The following is a 23934-nucleotide window of genomic DNA, read 5'->3' on the forward strand; positions in this document are numbered from 1 at the left end:
TCTCACTTACATTTGTAGAGGCGAGCAGCCACATATCCAGCAGGAGTTCCCAGAAGAACCCAGAGAACCAGAGCACATGTCATCAGAGCCCCACGGTTCGCAGGAGAGAGGAACCCAAGACAGGCAAAGACTGGAGAATGGGGAGATTACATGTGCCGTTAGGAGAAGTAAGGCCCTACTGATACTGGATCGTTTAGGTTAAATATTGATAACATTTTTATGTAGACAAATCATTTCAAAAACAGAACATCCACAGAACTATGAGAAAGGTGCAGAATTGCATCGCTTTTCCAACAAAAATATTACAATTGTATATAATAATGTTTAAAATTTTGACGGTTCCAAAATGAATGTTTTGTATATCTCCGTGGAAGACATCTGACATTTGGTTCCCGATTCTTACAAGGCTAGTGAGCCAATAGTACAATGACGGCAGCGTCACGTGGCATCTCTGTGCTGTCAGTGATCAAGCTGCCAGTTAGTGTGGAAAAAACGGAGAAATGGCAAAGTTTGACAAAAAGCACACCACTTAACGCCAGTTCAGCTACAAAAGGAGTCAGTCTCTGCCATGCCTGGCCTCACTGACACTGAAGTCTGGATGTCTTGAATAAATACAGTTGTTTGAAGGAGATGTTTTCACACCAATAAAAAAAGATATAATAAAAAGGGAATTGTGAGCCGTTTAACTTCCTAACACTAGCTCTAAGCAGTTTATAATACATCATTATACCTCCTCATGCCAAGATTTATTTTTGATACATTTCCTAATCATTTGAATTGTGTGTTTTTCATGCAAATAACCACTATAGATGACTACAAAAGGATAACATTTGGCAGTTTTGACCGTTTACACCGACTTCAGGGCGGTTGAAATGATTATTGGGATGGTGGTGAAAAAAAGTAGACTGTAGCCTTGTATACCAGCTGCTATAATAAAAAAACCAAAAACAACGGAAAACAAACAATCTGTAACAGCCGATATGGCTCATTAACGATCGGCAATTGTATCAGCAGCAAAATAACGTGATCGGGGCTTCTCCCTACTGTTCTCATGATCTGATCATTGATTCAAATCAGTGATAGGATCCACATTGGGACTTTTATGATCCTCTGCAACTCAACTGAACACAGTCTTACCATGCTATTGTGCATCTGTATAAACCGCTGAAATGAATCGAAAAGTTGATTTATTTTAAAATAAACTTCATTGTTCTCTGGTGCACAAACTTTGCAATGGAGACACTGATTCTAAATGACCTCAACATATTTCTTGTTGGATTATATTGGATTTGTTTAAAAACTAAATATAAATATTTATAACTATGTTTAAATCAGTGTATAATCACCTGAAACTAAGAATTGTAGTCTTTTCCTTAGCTTAGAAAAGGCCATTTCTATCGACGTCCTGTTGCACCTCCATGTTTCTACAGCAGCCCAGAACAGCTGGCGAGAGCTATCTGCGTTTGAAGGTAGGGATGTTTACCAAAACACTGTATTAAACGGCCCCGATCCTAAATGATTAAAGATTGTAGTATTTATAAGCTCCGACATTACTGTTTTTTTATTTAATGTTTAATGTTTTGATGAAGTGATGCAGCTGTGTTGACGGGAACTACGCTCGTTACTGTACGTGCAATAAAGTATTTGCGAGTAAAAGGCCAAGACTTTATCAATACCTCTTTGCAGCAAGAACGGACATGACAGACAAGAGGGCAGAGGACAGGAGGACTGACTGATACTGACGGATGTCTATGTTCTTCTTCATGCAATCTGCAACTCACCAGTAGATGCCACTAAATCTGACACACTGTTACTGTAAGATCTGTTACATTGCACAATGTAAATGTGTAAATGAGTTGTCCTGAAGAGAGGCAGGGCGGTACATAAGATATTTGTGCAATTTTACACCATCTTTCAAAGCCGGAATAATAGATTTTTTGTAATTATTTGATACCATGAGATGTTGCATGTTTTGTATTTTAAAAACTTGATTAGGCACGGCGAAGAGTCAGGCCTGGAACCCCGGAATCTATGACTATTTTTTTAAATTCTTATAAACAATTATGAAGATTAAAAAGACATACAAAGGGTGACGAAGGTCATAATGAAGATCTGGGTTCCAGAGCCGAGGAAAACAGACAGCAGCATTCCCTTCCTGGGAGGTCGGAAAACATCTCCATGGACCAACTTCCACCCAAACTCCTCCTGAGCATCCTCCTGGAGAACCAGACGGATGAACAGATATGATGACAACACACCCCTAACGTCCATCATCATTGCGTCACGTTCTAGTAGTGCCATGACTGCCATGACTGATTATGTTGAATATGATAGTAAATATAAAGTTCATCATTGCTGTAACTATGAACTTTGAACTATTTGCAAACTGTTAGACCACAGCTTCATTTCCTTAATCAGAGGTGATCCACACAGACAGGTACTCACCACAGAGTCCATCTGATTGTATCGGGCGATATCTTTATGCAGAGTCCTCAGCATGATCATTGCTACCATTCCAGACAGGAACAACACAATCACCAATGAGTTCATTATGCTGGGGATGAAAAAAAACACCCAAGCCAAGTTAGTTATGGCTGTTTAACAAATTTGGCTCATTTCTTAATTCATGTTGTATCAGTGGATTGTCTCTGTACTTTGAGACAACGGGTCAGCTGATAGACACCAGGGTTGATCAATGGTTTAAAGACACACAAACTGCTCAAACAGAGCATGCAGCTTAGAAAATCTAGTAAAGAAGGCCCCTATTGCTTAATAAGATCCAGATGCTTGCTTTCTCAGCACTTCCACATCTGTCCCTGCATGCTCTCAAACCTTGACGTGTAAACTGATTATCATTTGACTTTGTGTCAACAAATTTTGTTCATGAACTTCAAAACATCAGTGGCAGAAAATGCATGAACAAAGGCTCAAAACTACAATTAATTCTAGCAAACAAAAAGCATTCATACATTTTTCCAGAGTTGCAAATTATGGCAAAAAAAAGGATGTCAAATGTATGTCAGTGTGTGTGTTTTGAGTCTTACCTGAACCACTGGATGTTGGTGTGAGGCATTGACTCCAGGATGTAGTCCCATCTAGATGCCCAACGAATATTCTTGTCTTCCTACACACGCAAACATACACACACTGTTTGCATTAGGGCTGCAACAACGAATCGATAAAATCGATAAAAATCGATTATTAAAATAGTTGGCAACGAATTTCATTATCGATTCGTTGTGTCGCGGGATTATTACGCCACTCAATAAGTCGCGGAAATGTTTGCCTCTCGGCGCCCCTCGATGCTCTTAACTGAGTGTCCCGCGGGGTCCGAAGCTTTGCTTTGAAAAAATGAGAGTGTTCAAAGCAGGCCCGGTCGCCTGAATACCGCAGCTAGGAATAATGGAATAGGACTCCGGTTCTATTTTGTGGGTTTTTCTCTGAACTGGGGCCATGATTAAGAGGGACGGCCGGGACACTTCGTATTGTGCCGCTAGAGGTGAAATTCTTGGACCGGCGCAAGACGGACGAAAGCGAAAGCATTTGCCAAGAATGTTTTCATTAATCAAGAACGAAAGTCGGAGGTTGGAAGACGATCAGATACCGTCGTAGTTCCGACCATAAACGATGCCAACTAGCGATCCGGCGGCGTTATTCCCATGACCCGCCGGGCAGCGACCGGGAAACTAAAGTCTTTGGGTTCCGGGGGGAGTATGGTTGCAAAGCTGAAACATAAAGGAATTGACGGAAGGGCCCCACCAGGAGTGGAGCCTGCGGCTTAATTTGACTCTACACGGGAAACCTCACCCGGCCCGGACACGGAAAGGATTGACAGATTGATAGCTCTTTCTGGACTCTGTGGGTGGTGGTGCATGGCCGTTCTTAGTCGGTGGAGCGATTTGTCTGGTTAATTCCGATACCGAACGAGACTCCGGCATGCTGACTAGTTACGCGGCCCCGTGCGGTCGGCGTTCAACTTCTTAGAGGGACAAGTGGCGTTCAGCCACACGAGATTGAGCAACAACAGGTCTGTGATGCCCTTAGATATTCGGGGCTGCACGCGCGCCACACTGAGTGGCTCAGCGTGTCTCAGCGTGTCTACCCTTCACCGAGAGGCGTGGGTAACCCGCTGAATCCCACTCCTGATATTAGTCAATTTTTTTTTTAATTATTACTTTAACAGCTCAGGGATGTTCGAGCAACCTTTGTGCACTTTCTGAAGATTCTTTGCACTGTGAGTTCTGTTTTTGAATAAAGGGTTGGAAATTAATGCTTTTTTGTTTTTTTATCCGATTCATCGATTAATCGAACAAATAATCGACAGATTAATCGATTCTTAAAATAATCGTTAGTTGCAGCCCTAGTTTGCATAGTTAAGTTCCTTTACATCCAAATGTATACATGCATGCATATATATATCTATCTATCTATCTATCTATCTATAGGGTGGTGCCCCAAGGTGAATTTAATGCAAGTTAAATGTATTTCCTCAGTATAAATACTGGTAATTTCTCTACTCTACATCTTTTGTACCAGTTAATGCATTTACACTACATATTTTTGTGCATTGTATAAATGTATTTACACTACAGAGAAGAAGGTTGAAACCAGGCAGAGCACATGAGTCCAACAGATTACAGTTGGGTGTAGTTCGAGACGCAATGGCTCTCCAAAGCCCTGGAGAAAAGCTTTTAGTTAGGAAAAGAAAAAAGATTGGTAAAATCACATTTTTGCACTGCACTGGTCCAATCTTTAATTTGAAATGTTTTTAACTAACATAACTACATGTGTGTCATTACGTTTTTTACTTCCTCCACATTCCAGCATGGGCTGTTTTCAGTTTCTAGCCAAGGTCTTCTTTAGAGCCCAACAAAACAGCATAAACACAGAGACGGCACAATTGTACTAACCACAAAGTTGACAGAGTAAGTGTATGGGATCTCAAACACTCCTGTGTGTTTGTTTCTCAGGAACTTTGGCCCCCCAGAACAAGCAGGGCTATCTTCATTAGAGTCGTCATAGCTGGATGGAGAAAGTAAGACAAAAGAAGTCAAGTTTACCAGTTCATTTACATATTGAGATCTGATCACAATACAGGCAGGACCTACAAGAACGCTAATGAATACCTTAACATAGTTACAACATCTACTAGTCGATGGAACGAATGGCTTTCATACCAGTGGCATCCCCAAAGAGTTCTACAGTTGACCCAAATGTAGAACTACCCCACACTGAGCTGAAGTCAGAGGTGCCTAGCTCCAGAATGCTTCTAACAAATGTTTTAAATGAACAATGAAACAATATAATCAGTATAAGGTTTTTTTTTAAATTAACAATATAACCAATGCATAAATATATATGCAATATAAAGGGTGAGGATGACATCAGGATGACAAAACTGTATGACAGGTGGATGTAATATTAATCATATGTGAGGTCACTGGTTCAGGACAGCTCCATACCAGCTAAAACTGTCACCTTTTGGGTTCAATCTTGGCAGCAACCAATCGAGCTCCCAGTTGTTCATTCTCAACGATGTGGTAATGGATGGTGATGTCCACATGGTTAAAGATGTAAAAAGCATCCTTTTCATTAAAGTTAGACTGGAAAACAAAATTGAGACACAAAAGGTTGAAGGCACAGACAGGGTTATAATGTGGTATTACAGGAACAACTATGTGTACGATATGAAGCATTCTGACATTGTGGGCAGAAACAAATGACACTGTGGCAGACAGGGATGCATGCCGCTGACCCGTTTCAACCCCACAGCAAATCTGACCCATAGACACTAAAGACCAAGTAGAAAAATACAAAATAAAAACTGACGACAATAGGTTGATAGATTCCATGCATAGTGGCCTTAAAAACCTAATGTTACAGTATTTAGTAGCTGCCAACAGTGTCAGTGTCACTGATGTAACAGAGACCACTGTCTAATTTTCTCATTTTAATACAGATTGAATCTTGTAAATTACTAGTCTTTTGTGAATATGCTGGATTGATTAAATGTTAGTTATACTGTTGAAGAGGGCTTTGCGTGTGTCCATGTGCAACCCACTCACGTTGACCACGCAGGCATCTTTGGGTCGACCTGCTTCTGTGACGAAGCAGCCAATAGGGAAACCAGGATTACAGAACTTCTGTCCATCTTCAACATCATAGCACCAAGTGACTGGCATGTTATCCACAATCCTTCACACAGACACACACACACAACAAAAGCCTGTGATGCCCACTAATGTACACAGTGTACTGACAACAGCGTACCGAACTTGGTCTTTTACACGACACATGCCAGAGACTGACTTCTAAGATGTTATAACGATAAAAAGTATCTGCAGACACATTTACTAACACAATAGCACCACGCGTGTTATACACTTACCTGTTTAACACATCCCTTAATGTATTTCCATATGGATTCTCACATAAGCATTTTAAGTCCACCTCACATTTGACACCACCACATCACCCACCACCACTTGTTCTATATGAATCAATTTTGTTTTGTTTGTTGTTACATTTTTAAATCGCCACGTTTGTTAGTAATATACTCTTGCCTTATTTATTTATTTATTCGATCCACTACCAGACCATCTCTTGCCCACGTCCTGATGCCGTCTCACTCCCTTCTTCCTCTCCTTGCAGTTCTCCTACAACTGCTAACGGCCAGTGGAAACACAGTTTTTTTTTTTTGAAACTTCATCGTATTGGATTGTGATGTTTAATACAACAATAATTTTCATTTTTACAGAAATGCTTGAAGGCATCATAATGGAAGTCATGCAACCTCTGTTAACATCAGCTGTTAGTTCCGTTATAAGCAGGATTGTGATGGGGAGAGACTGACGGCAGACGACCCTGTCACTGTGATTACTCTGAGTAGCATGCATGGCAATAGATTGTAATATAATAAGTGTCTAATTAAGTTAGTTGTTCCAAATGTTTTAAAGAGTGTTCCTCCAAGGCTGTGACATCAACGTCTGTGCTGCTGTTTGCCGAAGTAAAACTATCATGGGGCACATGTGACTGGCAAATAATCGGAAATATGAGACTGACCGGCAGACGATCGATCGGTGCACCTCTAGTTCATGTACAAATTTGAAGAAATTTTGCTCAAGGTGGGAGATATCGCGCACACACACACACACACAAGAATGGACCGGACGGACGGACAAATTAACCCGCAAACATAATGCCTCAAGCCACGGCAGCATGGACCTTCAAAGTCCAAATTTTAGCCACCTAGGACAAAAACTGTTTAGTTGGAGTTGAATTGTGTCAAGCTGCTTAGATGTTGCAACATTTCTTGTGTACTTTAGTCCAGTTTGATATGTTCTGCTGTTGCATTAGTTCACTTGTGGAGATGTTAAAACTATGGTTAAAATACTGCCAGTTTTATCTGTATCTTGCCTTTTTTTGAGCTAGCATACTTCCTTGTCAGCCTCCACTCATATCTACTTTTGTCCAGAGGGCTGTGCTGTTGCAGTATTTGTACCTTGCCTGATGAACCACAGGGATTGTTTTACAACTCAGACTCCTCATAATCCCATGTCTCACACACCTTGTGATCTGAAACTCATTGTGTTGGCTGATAGCACACTCACGGGGACAGTACAGTTCCCTTACTACTCCTTCCAACATAAAGTTAGAACTACTGATCAAACCAACTCATATAGTTTCTACTATTTATCAAAATGAAGGTTGACAAAAATTACAAGTTTTCCACATCACACAGTTAATGTGTTTTGGTGTATGTGCAAGTCTTTAAAGATTTGGTTACATTTTCCTTCACTTTGTGATATGTGTATGTCAGTGAACCATACATACCAGTGATGCTGGTAGTTGAGTAACATGCCTTTCTTGAGGAAGTCCAGTTTGGCTTTGTCTAATGGGTTGTTGGTGTTGTAGGTTCTGGTACACACCTTCTGACACGCCGCAGGTTTCTTAAACTCAAACTGACACACAAGACATAGTTAGTATGTGTGTGCTCTTTGACACCGGAACAACTGGGTTTTGTTTGTTTGCCATCACTGTTAAGAATCAGTCTCCACTGTGCTACATTTATAACTAAACTAATTTGGAAATATAATTTTTCTTGACATTGTATTATGTCTCATTGAAAGTGATTATCTGGATAGTTTTGTTTAACACACTGACCAGAATTTCAGCATGATAGCAATTATGTGCTTAAGGATGCCTTATTCTTAACCCCTAACCTGTAATGTTATTCATTAGCCTGGTGAGGACCTGGGACACTTGTTACCTGTTCAGTCTGAGGGGTGGGCGATAGAGCAGAAATCTTTAGCACAGAATTTTTGGGGAGTTTTGCGGGGACGTTATTATATTAGGGTACTACAAAATTAAAAAAGGATACTACACACACACACAACATGAATCTACCAATCTTCACTCTATTGGCAATGTAAGGGAACATATCTTAAGAGAGTGAAGTTTATTTAAAAAAAAAAAGCGAATGTGTCTATTGGCTTCAAATAAGAATGAAAATTAGGTCTTGACCTAAATGTGTTTTGGAAGGAGGACCCTGCCCCATAATGTAAATGTAATGCGATTCATTTGTGGTATACCGCACACCCCTAGTCAGACTAATATAGTCCTAGAGCTTAAAGTCCTTCATTTTTAACGTCACATGCAGGAGGCCAGGGGAACAACTTGGGAGTCAGTGTCTCGCTCAAAGACATGCGGATAGGAGGAGCCAGAGAGGAGGACCCACTCTATTCCAAGCCCCCAAGTTGTCACAGCTATAATCCAATTTTCTGTACTTAGCCTAAAAAAAAAAAAGAGTAGATTGCATCTGCAAACAACAACCTTCTGTGTGTATTTTGTGTATGTAAACACTGCCACTGAAAGACTTCATTGAAGGAATATCACCTCAACAGTGAGTGAATGAGTGAGTGTTTCAATGTTTGTTGCTGTAAAAGTGTGTGTCTGTTTCTGTAGATGTGTTACCTTGTATGGTGAGGGTTCGATCCTCTCCCCAAAAAGAACCTGGCCCAGATTCTCCGATGGACGTTTCATTGTTTTCTCTGAGCAAAAGTCGAACCTACGCAAACAGGAGGCGACTGTTTAAAATATTGGGGCAGAATACATTAAAAACCATTTAATTAACATTATACAGTAGATTTCCAGATGAGAGAACTCAAAATGGATAAGACGTAGAGGCTCTCTGCACTGTTTCAGACAACTGCTGCTGTGTTTTAATCACGCTGAAATTATCAACATGCTTTCAACAGTTCTGATCATTGTTGGAAATAAACTTTTATTATTCCAAAATCTACCAGCCACTCAATACATTTACATTTCTATTGTTGGCTGGTGAGTGAAGCAAATCTACATCCAGTTATATGCACAATAATGGTTTTCATACCAGAATTTACTATTTACATTAAGTCTCATGTGAATAAAGCATGACAAAAATAAATTAAAGAAAAGAGTAAACAACTTATAGCATAAGTAGAGGTGTTCTCTGTTACAGTTTATACATTTAATGGCTCAATATTTACCTATTTATCCACTTTAGCTTTAAACTGCAACAATAATTCTATAATGCTTTTGGACAAAAATAATGCACAGGAGAAGCAAGTTGTGCAGCCTGAGGGAATAACTCAAAAGGGATAAAATGAAAAAAACATACAAAAGCTACAACAGACACATTGGTACAGTGTTAAGCACCTTGCACTTACGCAGTATATTCATAAGGAAGAACAGACTCCACTGAATCCAACCTGTTCACAAACAGCTCAATGGTCGACTAGAATTAAACAAAGCAGACAGACACATATTAGCAAGACAGGAATATTGCTTCAATCAGGCTTTCATTTTCATGTTGTTAGCTATTGATTCTTGATTGCTTGGTATTGGTGTTTGTTGAGAGGACATTGCAATAACATTTTAAAAACGTACCAGCTATGCATCTTTTCCAGAAACAATGTTCTAGATACTCTGGGTAAGTAAGAAAATGTGTTGTTTTTGTAATTTGGGTGAATAAATAAATCATGAAAAAGTTCAACGGATAAATGCTTTTTCTAGGCACTATACATACTATACATACACCACAGTCACGTTTGTTGTGGTTGAAGGCCCCCTCGCCAAGTGTATTGATAATGCCTGGTCACGTAATACAAAGTGAAACTCTGCCGACCCTCAACCGGTTCTGCGCCACTGCAGCACGGGCAGCGCAGACAAACAGCTTCTACCCCCCCATGCCAGACACCAGGTAAGCAAAGAACCTCGGCAAAGGAGCAACGTTCTACATGCACCGCCCGCACTGCGGTGGAGGTTATAACAGTCATCTCTTTACAGATCAATTTGACCCAGAAAGACGTGGTCACGGTCAAATTCAGATAAACGTGACAGGATCAGGGCTAGAGGCTAATGGCGATAGACAATGGCAACAGAGGTTGCACTGAGTTACATTATGAGGCCTTCATTTTGTCGGGTAAACGTGGCATTCCCAGGTAACACTCTCTCTCCAGTGTGTTCTGTGTCTACACCCCGGCCTCTTACCAGTTTGAAGTGCCTGGAAAACCTCTAAAGGAAGGCCTTCATGAGGCATCATGATCAGATGTCTGAGCTCCGCACCATACAAAGTAAGCTCCATTTGGCCGATTGTATCTGCAATCTCATTCTTTCGGTCACTACCCAAAGCTCATGGACATAGGTGAGGGTTGGAATGCCGATAGACTGGTAAATTGAGAGCTTTGCCTTCCAGCTCAGCTTCCTCTTCACTTCCTCTTCGGTGCTGATGCCGCACCGAACTGCCTGTTTATCTGCCACTCCCAGATAGCGTATGTGATACTCAACAGGTTTATTGTAATTGTCTCACTTCTCAGTCCAAAGGTCACAATTTATTGAAAGAAATGCAGTTAGGCATTGGTCAATTAGAACATTTCACGTCTTAAGTTTCCTGGCCACAATAATTGCAATTCACAATATTATCCTGCAACTCCCTACTTGCCAGAGCCCCGGGGTCGGCCATCCGACCTCTGGAGCTTGTCCAGAAAGCTGCAGCTCGTCTGGTGTTCAATCGCCCCAAGTTCTCCCACACAACTTCCCTTCTCCGTGCTCTACACTGGCTCCCTGTAAGAGCTCGCAACCAGTTTAAGACTCTGGTGCTAGCCTACAGGGCAGTGAAAGGAACAGCTCCTTCATATCTCCAGGCCATGGTCAAGCCCTACACCCCCGCCCGACTACTTCCCTCTGCTGCATCAGGGCGATTGGTTGCCCCGTCGCTCAGAGGTCCCTGCGGCCGATCGACCCGGTCACGGCTGTTTTCTGTCCTGGCCCCACAATGGTGGAATGAACTTCCCACTGACATCAGGACAGCAGAGTCGCTGCCCATCTTTCATCAGGCTGAAAACTCACCTCTTCAAGAAGTGCTACCCTGAGCCTTCCACTTAGCACTCATTGTATTCGTATTAGTATGTTGCACTTATTGTATGTTTGTTTCTGTACGTTTGCTCTGGTTTATGCTCTTAGATGCTTGTTTAAAAAAGGAGATGCACTTATGACTTCTGGTGACTAGTAGTTCTCTTGAATACCGATGTTGAATACACTTATTGTAAGTCGCTTTGGATAAAAGCATCTGCTAAATGACTGTAATGTAATGTATCCTGATAATAATCAAAATGTGTCAAACTATCCCAAGTAGAACAAGCAGCTGCCATCTTCAAGAAGTTGGTGAGTGTCTTCAAAATATGATTAAAACTCTTAAAATGGCACTAAAACATACTATAGTCACTTTACCTTATATTTTGTCAAGAAACAAATGTTTGTATTGCTTCTCAGATAGATCGTTTTTTAGTGAACATCCTTTTTTGTGAAAAACAAAAATAAATAAATAAGGTAATCATAAATCATGCCACTGCATAATCAAAAAATAGTGGATGTCTGTTCTTTCTTCAATATCTTTTTGTATTTCTTTCAAATCAAGCTCTATTATTCACTTCTTGATAGCAAGATATACAGCTTTTTTAAGTCACTTTGTGACGATATCAGAATGTTGATCATTTTTTTTAGGGTGCTGACGTCACAAAATATAACTACAAGCATTACTGTATGTTAATGTTTTAGTTTTTATAGTAACAGCCACATGGCAAAACAAATCTGCAATTGAGTTTCCCAGCATACATAAGTTAGTTTAAAAGCTTAAAATCCAAAATACGCCCCCTGACTTTGCAAACAATTTTCAAAAGTCATGATGACTAGTATATAGTAAGAATAAAATATTATTTTTAAAGAAAAAAATGTATAGAATATACAATAACATGCGTTACCTGTCCTGTAAAGTGTAATATATAAATATTGTCATCTGCGAGAAGTCTCAGACGTGAACTGACCAAGGCTCAAGCAGAACTGGGCTTGCATGTTCCTCAGCTGATCACAAGCCATGTGGGGCTCCCTGCAACAAATGATTGAAAGGGTCATAGTGCAGGAGAAAGCTCTCCCACAGGTCCTCCATGCAGACAATAAAACACAACATCTGTTCCTTACTAGGCAGGACTTTGATATTCTGGAATCTGTGAATAAGGCATTAAGTCCTCTCAAAGAGATATAAAATGACCTACATCTGGATAAAAGATTTTGGCCATATTGCCCAGCCCTCGAACCATCATCTGCAAAGAGTTGAGACTCAATTCAGAGGTCCCCAAACCATAGACTCTCCTCCCCCTGGCCGCGCCTTGAGATCTTGTCCATGAAAATCACAAACAGAATCGGTGACAAGGGAGCACCCTGGCGGAGGTTGACATCCATTGGAAAATGTGTTTGACTTTGGGCTGAAGATACAGACACAGCAATCACTTTGGTTTAAGAAGTACCTGATTGTTTGTAGTAAGGACCCAGTTATCCCATAAACCCACAGGACTCCCCAGTGGACACAGTTATAAGCCTTCTCCAAGTCCACAAAACACACGTAGACTGGATGGGCAATCTCCCTTGGCCCCTCCAACAGACCTGCAAGGGTTAAGAGCTGGTCTACTGTTCCACGGCCAATCAGTCAGAGCCTCCTTTCCAGTATCCCAGAATAAACTTTCCCAGAGAGGCTGAATTTTATTAAAATGGGAACCCCAAACCCAGTTTGCCACTCCACAGGCACTGTCCCCGACCTCCATGCGACACAGAAAGAAGCATTTCAGTTAAAACAGCCAGAGCCTTCAGCCTCTAAGGGCAAATCTCATCCACCCCTGGCGCCTTGCCACCAAGGAGCCTTTGAACTACCTCAATGACCTCTGCCAGGGATATGGATGAGTCTTCCACAGAGTCTGCAAACTCTGCCTCCTCCACGAGGTTGCGTTGACTTGCATGGTATGTTTAAGCTTTTTTCAGATAAAAATGAGAATTGGACAAAAGTTATATAGCTATCATGGTGTGTTCAAATGTAATCTTGTAAAATGTCGTTTTTGGTGAGAAACCTGAATAAATAGTTGTTAGAAGGAGATGTTTTCACAGCAATATAAACTAGATACATTTTGACCAGTTGAACTTCCTAACACTAGCTCTATGAAGCTTAGAATAGATCATTAAATCTACTATTGCCAAGTTTTTCAATAAAAATAGAATTATTTATTTCCTATTCATTTGAATTGTGTGTTTTCTGCAAATAACCACTATAGTTGACAACAAGTAAAATAAACATTTAGAATTGTATTCGGTTTACACTGACTTTGGGATGGTTGAAATTATGCCACGCAGTTGCTATACTAGTGCATTACCCTGTCAGAAGCATTTATATTGGAAAAATAAATATACTGCCATACACCGTTACCGTCCATGCTTCAAAATGATACCGTGATATACATTTTAGGCCATACCACCCAGCCCTATGTCTGTCATATTTTATGATAGAAAAAAGAGAAACATTTGATTTAGCGTTGTTGTGGTTAGTATATAAATGCAGGTTCATTTATGATTTTGTTAGATAGCTGGAGATGGGAGGAGACAGTTTTGCCCGCAGAGGCTGGAAATTATTACATCTTTCTATATTACATTACATTACATTACATTACAGTCATTTAGCAGACGCTTTTATCAAAAGCGACTTACAATAAGTGTATTCAACATCGGTATTCAAGAGAACTACTAGTCACCAGAAGTCATATAGGACTGAGCACCGCAATTCTTGCTGTGTGTGCATGAGAAACAGAGTGACATCCTTTGCTTTATTAGTGGTAGTAAGTAGTCAGTCTAACATGTCTGTTTGTTGCTGTGAGCAAAAAAGTTAGGAATCATTTAGTTTTTAATATTCTAATTAAGCCACTAAGTCAATATAATTTGGAAATATCTGATACTAGCTTGATGTCCAGAATATCGACGATATTTAGATTTATTTAGCTAAGGCTGTACAGCTAACTTTTGCTTCCTATCTAGCTTATCTTTGTATCCGTTAGCTTGCTGTTTGTTTTTTTTGGCTAACGTTAGCCACCTCACATATAGTTACATAAAGCTAACTGTTTATAAAGAACTACCGTAAGCTAGCTCAGCTACTGCCTTTTGTGTATTTATTTAGTGGTTGCACTATATATTGGATATTCAGTTATTTAGTTGTCAACATCTGGCAGCTAACGTTACACAGGTGATCTGTGACATGTTTACCTTGCAGTCTGGAACTTGGTCTTTTCCAGGCTCACAGAAGTTCACGGGTGCCAGACCCGGGAGGTAGAAGCCTACCGCTGGAGACAGCAGCGCAGCTCCAAGCAGCCAACGCAACATCTTTTCACCTGCCAATTTTCACTCAATGTTTAGACAGTTAACTTGCTCCTCTTCGCAGTTCAAACGGCATCTGACATCTACACTGGACAGCCACCAGCATCCGGTTCTGCAGCGGCCAACACGTCACAAGCCGGAAGTCCTGCTTCGTGAAGTGGCGCATTCTCCTTCTTTCTTTTTTGAGGTATATTGGCGGTTGGCAAACAATGAATTGGTGCATTACCGCCACCAACTGGTATGGAGTGTAGATCAGGATGTCTAGTACTTATATTTTTCCAATACAAAATAAATCAACTAATTAAATAAAATAAATTTAAAATGGGCTTACATTTTCTTAGTAATATTAGGTAGCCTAAGATACTGAAATATTATTTGATAACACTTACTTCTTGAGTTCTTTTGCAGAATGTCTATTATATAAAAATGTACTTTTATCTTGCTGAGGTTTCCAATTAGCTGCCTTCTCTCTTGCTCATGTTCTATTGTTTCCTCTTGCCCACAATAGTCGCATTTCCCTGTATCATGTTAGAAGTGGAGCATTGTGGGATCGCGGTGAAATAGTAGTTACCTAGATGTAACTCTAGTTCTATGTGCATAGCCAGTAGCGAAGCCCGTTAGCGGGCGGAGCACATACGAAATATAACCAGAATCAAGAGGAGCATACAGGCATTTTGCAATGTTGTTGCAACAGTACTGTAATTCTTACAAAAATAATAATGATACAATCAACATCATCCCTGTGTTGCGTGAGTTTTCTCCAGCTTCCTTCATTTACATTGTAAAGACATGCATGTTAATTGTTGACTCTAAATTGCCCAGAGGTGTAAATGTCAGCATAATTAGCTGCCTGTCTCTATAGTTTCAGCCCTATAGTGAAATGGAGATCCTTCCAGGGTGTACCCCGCTTCTTGCTCAACGTTAGCTGGGATCAAAGATAAGCGGTTGGTCTACGGGATGGTTGGATAATAATCATCATTTACATTATCAGTGTGATGATTGCAAAATGCACATACATTGCACTTAAAGGTAAGCCTAGCTCAAAATAATTATTAGAAGAAATTATAACATTTTGAAGTGAACTTAATTCATTTTTGGAAGTGATGGAAATGAGAGATAGGCCTATGTTTTTCTTAATTTAACAATGATAATTCTTGTGAAATGTGTGCAAACCTGCAAGAATGAATCCCACTAATTCATTATTTTTGACTGCATAATCCAGGGGATATGAAGATAATAAGGAATGTCAATAACTATTGTGAGTACGAGTGGCCAAAAAGACATTCTCACCCTAAGCATCTGGGCCATTAGAAGTCCCCTGTGAGTGGTGCAATGTGAATATGGGGTTTTTATGGAGTGCTGTGGAAAAGTTAAAGGTAATTATGGCCAAAGATGAATGAGCTGCTCTCCAATTGATATATTGTCCTTTACCCTCCATCATTCTTCAAAACAGAGATACGAAAACGCAACATCTAACTGTAGTACACAGAAAGTGCGAGACAGGGATTGGACCGCCAACTTGTGGTTAAGAGACGACCTGTTCTACCTACTGAGCCACAAGCACCCCTAAAATGTCTATAAAGTGAGAAAGACCACTCACACAATCTTTTCCACCTACTCACTTAACAAAGAGGTAAACAACTAGTAGGCATGGTATTGTGTTGCCAACACAATACCATGGCTGGTTTAACTGTATCTCTTCTCCCTTATAGCCAATCATTGGATCCTGTCTGTACTTTCAGGTCGAAAATTAAACTGCAGTGTGCTGTCTGGAACAGCAAGAAACGTTCTATGTGACATACGGTGGCCCTAAAAGCTCAGCCCACTGCAGATTAAGAAAAAACATGCAAATAGACAAAACACAAAACTTCACAAATTTGCACAGCATTTTGAAAAAACACTGCGAACAAAACCAAATGCAAAAACTCTCTGGAAGTAGCAAACATGACAACGGAAACTGTTTCAAGGGGACACTAAAAAGTGATTCACACGACTGAAATTAGGTTAGCCTTTATTATTATTAGTCTACTAATTCAAATAATCTGTAGAGAATAAACTCGTAATTGTTGTGCTATAGTGTAGCGTAGCTGCTTTAGGGCTAACATTATGTTTCTTTCAGAACCCATAATAAGGGATAAGCAAGTTATATTACGATAATTCTATCATTACAATCTTTTCAAATTTCTTAATCTTTTAATCAATTTGACTTTGAATAATCTTCTTTAATCAACACCAATATGGCAAGACAGTGTACACCCAACTTCACTCTCTCTGGGTTCAAAGCAGACTCTCCACTCAACTGTTGCACATGTTACTCTGAGACTATCCACTCTTTTACATTTTTGTTTTAAACAATCTCTGCACACAAACAGTTTAGCACCATTTCAGAATATCCGTCTAGGGTGTATTGATGAGGCGGACGCAGAATTCATTCACTTTATTTGGCCATAACTCTCGTAGTGTATCGATGCACATGTGCATACAACACCTTGATCAGGACCTTGTTCGCAGAAGTCAAGTAATGCGCATTACAACCATACAATTATATTATATGTCTGTGTAGAAACAGGTCTGCTGGGGCTGTCCAGTTGTGTAAACGTGTAGTCGTGTCTTCAATATTCATGTTTAGCTAGCTTTTTCATTCCTGCCTTGAATGTCTGGACATATCTCTCTGCCAGAACATTTGTTGATAGATATGCCGTGGTGTGCAGAATTCCATTCTGCTTGTCAAAAGTCCTCAAATGTGCGTGTCACGGTTGGGTTCAAGCAGACCATAAGAGGTAAACAGTCTACTCATCCTTGTAATGGTAGCTTGTGAGGTGCTTTGTGACATGCGAAACACTTACAATCACTTAGTGTATGAATCAACCATGAACATGTTGTTCAAGAAGGGTCTGCAGTCTATATGAGGTCTCTTGCAGGACTCACCCGGTCTCTCCCATTGGTGTAGCCGTGGAACCTGCTGAGGCACTCTTTGGTCCACGGGGAATGTTTCACATTCCTTGCAAATTTTCTACACATCAGTCAAGGTTTGGCCACCTTACAAATTTGCGAGCAAATTATTTAGTTTTCACTGTGCCTTGGTGCCCAGAATACATCTTCATGCGCAACACAACCTAGCTCTGTGGACAGCTCATTTCTCCTCATGAAAAAACAAGCCGAACTTCCATTACATAACTGTACACTTAGTATTATCTCACTGTTGGTGCATGTTGTCCTTGCAACTTGTGCGACATTTAGTGCTGCTCCTTGTAAATGCTCTGCCTGCATTAAGTGGACTAAAGCTGAAGTCAAGACAGTTCCTGTGTAGCTGGTCACAGGCAAAGGACAGCAGGAAGGTGCATCAGCATTACTTTGCTCTTCTGACTTGTTATAGACAATTTGTGTCATACGCTGATAATATAATTGCACACCACTTAATGTATGCAGTGGCCAGTGTCATAGGGGGTGATGATCAGTAACTACGTTTAAGTGCCTACCCCACTGGTGGAATCTTTTTACACACATTTTTTTTTTTAGCTGGGGACAGTATTGGGAGGCACGTAGTCCATTTTTCTGAAGCTGTTGTAGAACCTCCTGAAGTTTGTGGAGATGTTCATCACGAGCAGGTCATTACCACTGGTAAATCTTTCATCAGATTTTCCATAATCTGGCTGTTGATGGTAGTGTATTTCTTGGAGTCATCATCCAGCAACACCTGCTGGTAAACTGCATGGAAAGTCTATCTTAGAGAGGACCTTACCGCTCCCAAGGGTTGCTAAAAACCTCTAAATGAGGCAAAGGGTAGGTTTCCGTTTCAACTGTTAGAGTTGCCGACACTATAATCACCACATAGGCTGAATTACATGTCACTTTTCTCAACCGGCCCTAGGCAGTTCCCATTCACTGTGCTTAACTGGAGGTATAATGTTAGCTTCCAGGTTCCTGAGCTTCGCCTCTCCTCTGTCTTTCATAGCAAATGCGAGAGATCTGTGTTTTCAAAATTTTGGAGGTACATCAGGTTTATCTCTGATTGAGGCTTTAATGTCTTTAAAAGTCCCTAACTCCTCTCTGACCACCTCTGAGTATTTATCCAGCACCTTACTAAGTGCCTACGCTTATCTGCTGCCAGTTTAGCCTCAGTTTCTTAAGGTGTGTTCACACCAAACGTGATGAACGCGGCGCGAATCGCGTTCATCGCGCCGCCGGCATCGCCGGGGACTATTTGGGCCTTTCTCAATACCCAAGTTCACAAGTACAGAGAAGTACGCATATTGAGAAAGGCCCTTTTGTGTTCATTCGCGTGCATCGCGTCCATCGCACTGGACGCGCCGGAGAGGGGGCGTGGCTTATCGGCCTGAAAGCTGTTCAACTGTCCGCCATCAACCGTAGGAAAATAGCCTCTATTTCTGATCAGTACGTGTTGTGGAAGTCCCAGATATCACGGGGAACTAAACGCCGTCATGTCTGGTTCATAACATAGTCCGGAGGAGCTCCGTGGATTTCATCGAGCTCACTGTGTCTAGCGAGCCACACGTCGGCTGTTTACTACAGCTGTATGAACACACAATAAACTGACTTGGCTGTGATTTAACGGCAATAAACCGACAAAAAGGGACTCCGAAATAACTACGTAATGATGCCGGTTTGTACTTGTTTTATCAATGAAGCTCGGATCGATCGGTGCTAGGCTATGCTAACATTATAGCAGCTCCATCAACACTCACGATAACGTCATATAGACGTAAATACGGCAGCGTCTATTCATTGTTTGTACCATATGGTTTACACACACACATGTATACAGATAGTTTGGTCCGGTCTCTACTGATATGAGGTATCGTAGAGCTCTGGGTGAACATGGCGGCTACATTATTTATTTCCTGATTCAACAGCAGGACTTCACTGATGACGGGGAGAGCAACTCAACGCTGATTGGCTATCGCGCTGGAGCGTCACGCGATTTTTTCGCAGAAGTTCAAATATTTTAACTTCTGCGTTTGGGGCGTTTCGGCGTTTCGGCGTTTTGACGCGTCAAACGCGCCGCGCCAAACGCGCCAAACGCGCCGCGCTATCGCGCCATCGCGTTCATCGCGTCTGTACATAGACTTTGTATGTAATCGCACCGCGTTCATCGCGTTTGGTGTGAACACACCTTTAGCCAGTTTCTGCCACACAGTGTTGATCCAGTTCCCAAGCTTTTTTTTTTCTCTCTGTTTGTTCCTTGTGAAAGGATTCTCCTTCCAGCCACAGTATCTCATCTCTAAATCAACATTAGCTACAAAGAATGTTTCTTCACACAGTTTAGCATCTTCACTTGTTACAGAGAGTAGCCTCCTCTGTACAGCAGACATCTGAAATAATATCTGAATTATATGATCACATAACAAAAAACATTTTTAAACACCACTGAAGGATAACTGAGTTAAATAACCAACAGCCAAAAACTATGGCAACAATAAACGCATCTCAGTCGTATGTATTATGTTTTACTGTTCCATGGAAACAGTTTATGTTGTCATGTGAGCTTTCTGTATTTGGTTGTGTTTTCTCTTAAGACAATGAGTATGATTTCTTCAAGAGTTTTTAAGATCACCACGTCTGTGAACCAACATAATAGTGACAAATCATTTTTTAACTTGGAAGTTTAGTGTTTATGCCACATATATTTTCATTCCTTTGCCTGAGATGTCTGGGAACTGAAAGAGCTGCTTTTGATGAGTTTAAACTCCTGTCTGACAAGGGAAATAAAACCTAAAATAGCCCTCTTAATCAGATCTGTTCTGTCAAGCATCGGTTCATGGTGTAAAATCAAACGAACATGGCAGCTGCACACATGTTGCTTTTACAAAACTTAATGATTTAAAAAATATTTCATCATGTGAAATCATCAGAGAAATCAGCCTTGTTACGGAAAAAAACCTGCTGCGCTTTTTAGCCACGTAATATTCACGTTATGTGTGAAACAATTTAAAAAAAAATATTGGCTTAAAAAAAAAACACCACTGGTGTGTTAAGGACTTAAGTATGGTTGACAGCATTGGTATGTTATCAAATCAATTGCCTTACCAGGACAGTAATTGCAAATGGTTCAACCTACAATTCATTTCAGGTTTTAGCCACAGTCACTCCACGTGGGTGGCTCAAATACACGGAGGTCAGGAATGAAGTGTCCAAATCCTGCAGGACAGACATCCAGCTGCTATCCATCCATTCCACAGTGGAACTGCAATTGCACTTTCAGTAGTCTGTAGTGTAAGGTAGTTTCATGAAAGTGCTCAAGCAGCTGTGAAGAACAGCAACAGGTGTCTAGCAACAGGAGATGTTTCATACAGTACGTCTATTTGTGTACATCTCTTTTTGTGTGTCTCTGTAAAACAATGTCCAGTCTGGTAAGGAGTGTTCTCAAGAAGCCTCCCTTGGGCTGTCCTCTGGACATCTTTACAATGTGCTTCAGATATCACTGTATGGTATTACAACCAAACATCATGTCACCTGGTGGCAGACAGTCAGTATCTGTCATGGTCTCGGCTGTGCATGTCCCTGGTCCATTTGATCATAGTCTCTGGAGATCGATAGAGGAAGATCAGTTTGGAGTAAAGTTCCTCTTCTAGCTCCAGCTCTCCTGTCTCACGCACCTGAATCACACAGAAACAAAAGCTTGTGGATGAGGATTATAAAGAAATTATTTTCCATGACACTTCCAACAATATGGCATCAGCCCTGTGTGTTTTGAGGACCCATTATTAAAAAAATATATGCTAATGATCATAATCATGGAAATATTCTTGGTTCAAGAACTGCTAATTAAAATCTGGAAAACATATTTTACTCAATTCCTGATATGTGTGTGCACGAGTACAGTAAATACATAATGTGTGTGTTAATATGCACACACCAGAAAGATGTCTGTGCAGAGCTTCAGAATGCGGTCCACACAGGGCAGCTCCTCAAACATGATGGAATGGGAGATCTCACTGAAGAAGCCACGCACAAACTTCCCAATGACTAAGACCACAGACACATAAAGACCCATGATCCTGAAAGGAGAGAAAAGAAAAAGAATATTTACAATGAAGAAGGGAACAGTATGGATATCAAAAGCAGAGTCTCGTGGGACCCTAAACCAAGATTGCCCCCCCCCCCCCCCCCCCCGAGTAAAAAATTGCTGCAGTAATTATTTGAGACCATTTTTTCCACAGATTTGGTGATAAAGCCTTTTTTACCACTCTAGAACTGATGAAAATGATATACAATAGATAATATAATATAATTATATCATTATGTAACCCATTAGGTTACCATGGCCCCAAGAAAAATGTGGTATCCAAAACCTTTGACATTTGGGGATTTCAGAATTGCATTTTTTTTTGCAATTGGATGAAAGCACTTCTGTTATTGAAACTGCCCAGAAATCCCGTTTTTTTTCAATATACATAGGAAAGCCATACAGCCTCTGAATACCCTAGGTCTCTAGTTTATGGTTGTAAAGTTTCATGAGGCTGTAATTATCCTAGAGGTCAAGTGACGTCAAGTTTGAAAAAAAATGGACATGTCTGTAAAGGGGAAGCTTGTGGATACCCATAGAACCCATTCAGATATCTTTAGGTATGAGGTCAAGGGACCCCTTTGAGAATGACCATTCCCATTTCCCTCACCAAAGTTTGTAACATTATTGGGCCCCTTACAGAAAACCAAACATGACATGGTTGACAAAGCTAGCTTCAAAACAACAATAATTTAAAGACAGTAATGTTGTGACTCAGAGCATTACAAAAAAACGGACAATATGAAGAGTGTCAGGATACTGCAGGACATTGTACACACAGACAGACTTCTCAACCTTTGCCTTGCTGAAAATGACAAACCAAGAGAATTTGTGAGAACAATCATATCTTAAGCACTGGGCATAGACTTGTCAGAAACAGAGATGTATAAAATGAGGGTCAACCACTGAGGCCAATAATTATGCATTCTAACTTGCTCCAGGCTGGAAGACAAAGATATGAAGAAAAGAGGGAAATTATCTGGAACGACTGTAAGATCTCTTTCTTTCCTGACATGACCAAAGTAGTGGTTAAGAATAGGAGGTTTGCCGACGTTAGGAATAAACTTCATGACCTCGGCATCAGATTCACATTGGATTCACCCGTTGTCATCGCCTTTTCCGGAGTTGCCTTTACCAGTTTCTCTGAGTAAGAGGCACCAGATGGGTATGGGTACTCACGCACACTGCTGAGCGCCTCTGTGTTGAAGTTCTCCAAAGGAGAACGAGAGGGTCAACTCTATGTAATTGCAAGTCACTGGGAGGCACTCTCTGATGGTTGTTTGTGCTCATGCACCGGACAGGAGCTCAGGCTACCTGGCCTTCTTGGAGTCTTTGGGTGATATCCTGGAACAGGCGCCGACTGGGGCTCTATAGTTCTGCTAGGTTACTTCAACATGAGCAACAATGGAAAAACGTAGAGGGAAGTGATAGGGACTCAGGACTATTGTATCATATACCTCTTTTGCTATGTGTTTACCACGCATGTTCACATCGCAAGTGCGATGATAGTACGATTGATCGGTCAGCACTAGTGGTATGGATCGGGATTCCCCAGGTAGAGCTGAAAAATGCTGCTGGGGAGAGGGACGTCCGCAATACTTTGCTTAGCCTGCTGCCGCCACGACCCGGTTCCAAATAAGCAGTTGAAAATAGAAGAATGGATGGATGATTTGTAGACTCTTTATATGCCTCTGCATCCCTGTTGTTCAGTGAACGGGGCTCTGGTGGTTATTCCTGGATTTTAGCTAGAACCAAAGTGATCCTGAACCTTGGACCATCTTTAACTTATTTTACATGGCTCCTTTTATTCTATGAATATAAAAAATGTACATATCCAAGCCTTGTAAACGTTAGTGAGTGTGGGTTCCTTACCCATATCCAGCCAGAAAACCCAGGCTGGGTGGACTGACTTTGTCATTGAATATGACTATGGGTAAAACCCCACATGAGGAGGATGCACAACCTGCAATGGCAATGTCCCACCACTCCTGGTTCCCACTGCCATTCAGTGACCTGTCACTCTTCAGGGACAGGGTTATATTCAGGTAACCATCTTCATTACCTATAAGACAAACAATCAGCTGTGTTAAAACAGATACTTTATGGTTTGAATACAAAACACAAATGCTTTTACCTAGTCTGAGAATATGTATGTATAGTAACTGTAATAGAAAGATTTT

The 23934-nt window shown here is 40.9% G+C and overlaps 2 protein-coding genes across 6 annotated transcripts in view; both read right to left on the reverse strand.

Moving 5' to 3' along the window:
* tm9sf2 (transmembrane 9 superfamily member 2) overlaps nt 1-14821 on the reverse strand; it is an 18303-nt gene extending 3482 nt beyond the window's left edge. Inside the window, exons 1-12 of one of the 4 annotated variants that reach the window (XM_079169505.1) lie at nt 14617-14757; nt 12300-12424; nt 9708-9775; nt 8974-9067; nt 7834-7961; nt 6066-6195; nt 5479-5603; nt 4911-5022; nt 3045-3124; nt 2446-2554; nt 2085-2217; nt 11-130 (exon numbers count right to left, since the gene is read on the reverse strand). In XM_079169505.1, coding sequence (XP_079025631.1) covers nt 11-130; nt 2085-2217; nt 2446-2554; nt 3045-3124; nt 4911-5022; nt 5479-5603; nt 6066-6195; nt 7834-7961; nt 8974-9042 — 1006 coding nt within the window. In that variant the 5' untranslated portion in view covers nt 9043-9067; nt 9708-9775; nt 12300-12424; nt 14617-14757. Of the gene's footprint in view, nt 1-10; nt 131-2084; nt 2218-2445; nt 2555-3044; nt 3125-4910; nt 5023-5478; nt 5604-6065; nt 6196-7833; nt 8792-8973; nt 9068-9696; nt 9776-12299; nt 12425-14616 lie in introns of those variants that run through there. The other 3 variants (XM_079169504.1, XM_079169506.1, XM_079169507.1) reach the window with 3 other exon arrangements.
* A 2354-nt stretch (nt 14822-17175) lies between these two features.
* Nucleotides 17176-23934, reverse strand: part of piezo1 (piezo type mechanosensitive ion channel component 1 (Er blood group)) — a 94283-nt gene continuing 87524 nt past the window's right edge. For both annotated transcript variants that reach the window (XM_079168875.1, XM_079168874.1), the window contains exons 52-54: nt 23627-23816; nt 21605-21746; nt 17176-21344 (exon numbers count right to left, since the gene is read on the reverse strand). In XM_079168875.1, coding sequence (XP_079025001.1) covers nt 21216-21344; nt 21605-21746; nt 23627-23816 — 461 coding nt within the window. In that variant the 3' untranslated portion in view covers nt 17176-21215. The remainder of the gene's footprint in view (nt 21345-21604; nt 21747-23626; nt 23817-23934) is intronic.

The sequence above is a fragment of the Pholis gunnellus genome (assembly GCF_910591455.1).
Source record: "Pholis gunnellus genome assembly, chromosome: 11".
Taxonomy (NCBI): Eukaryota; Metazoa; Chordata; class Actinopteri; order Perciformes; family Pholidae; genus Pholis; species Pholis gunnellus.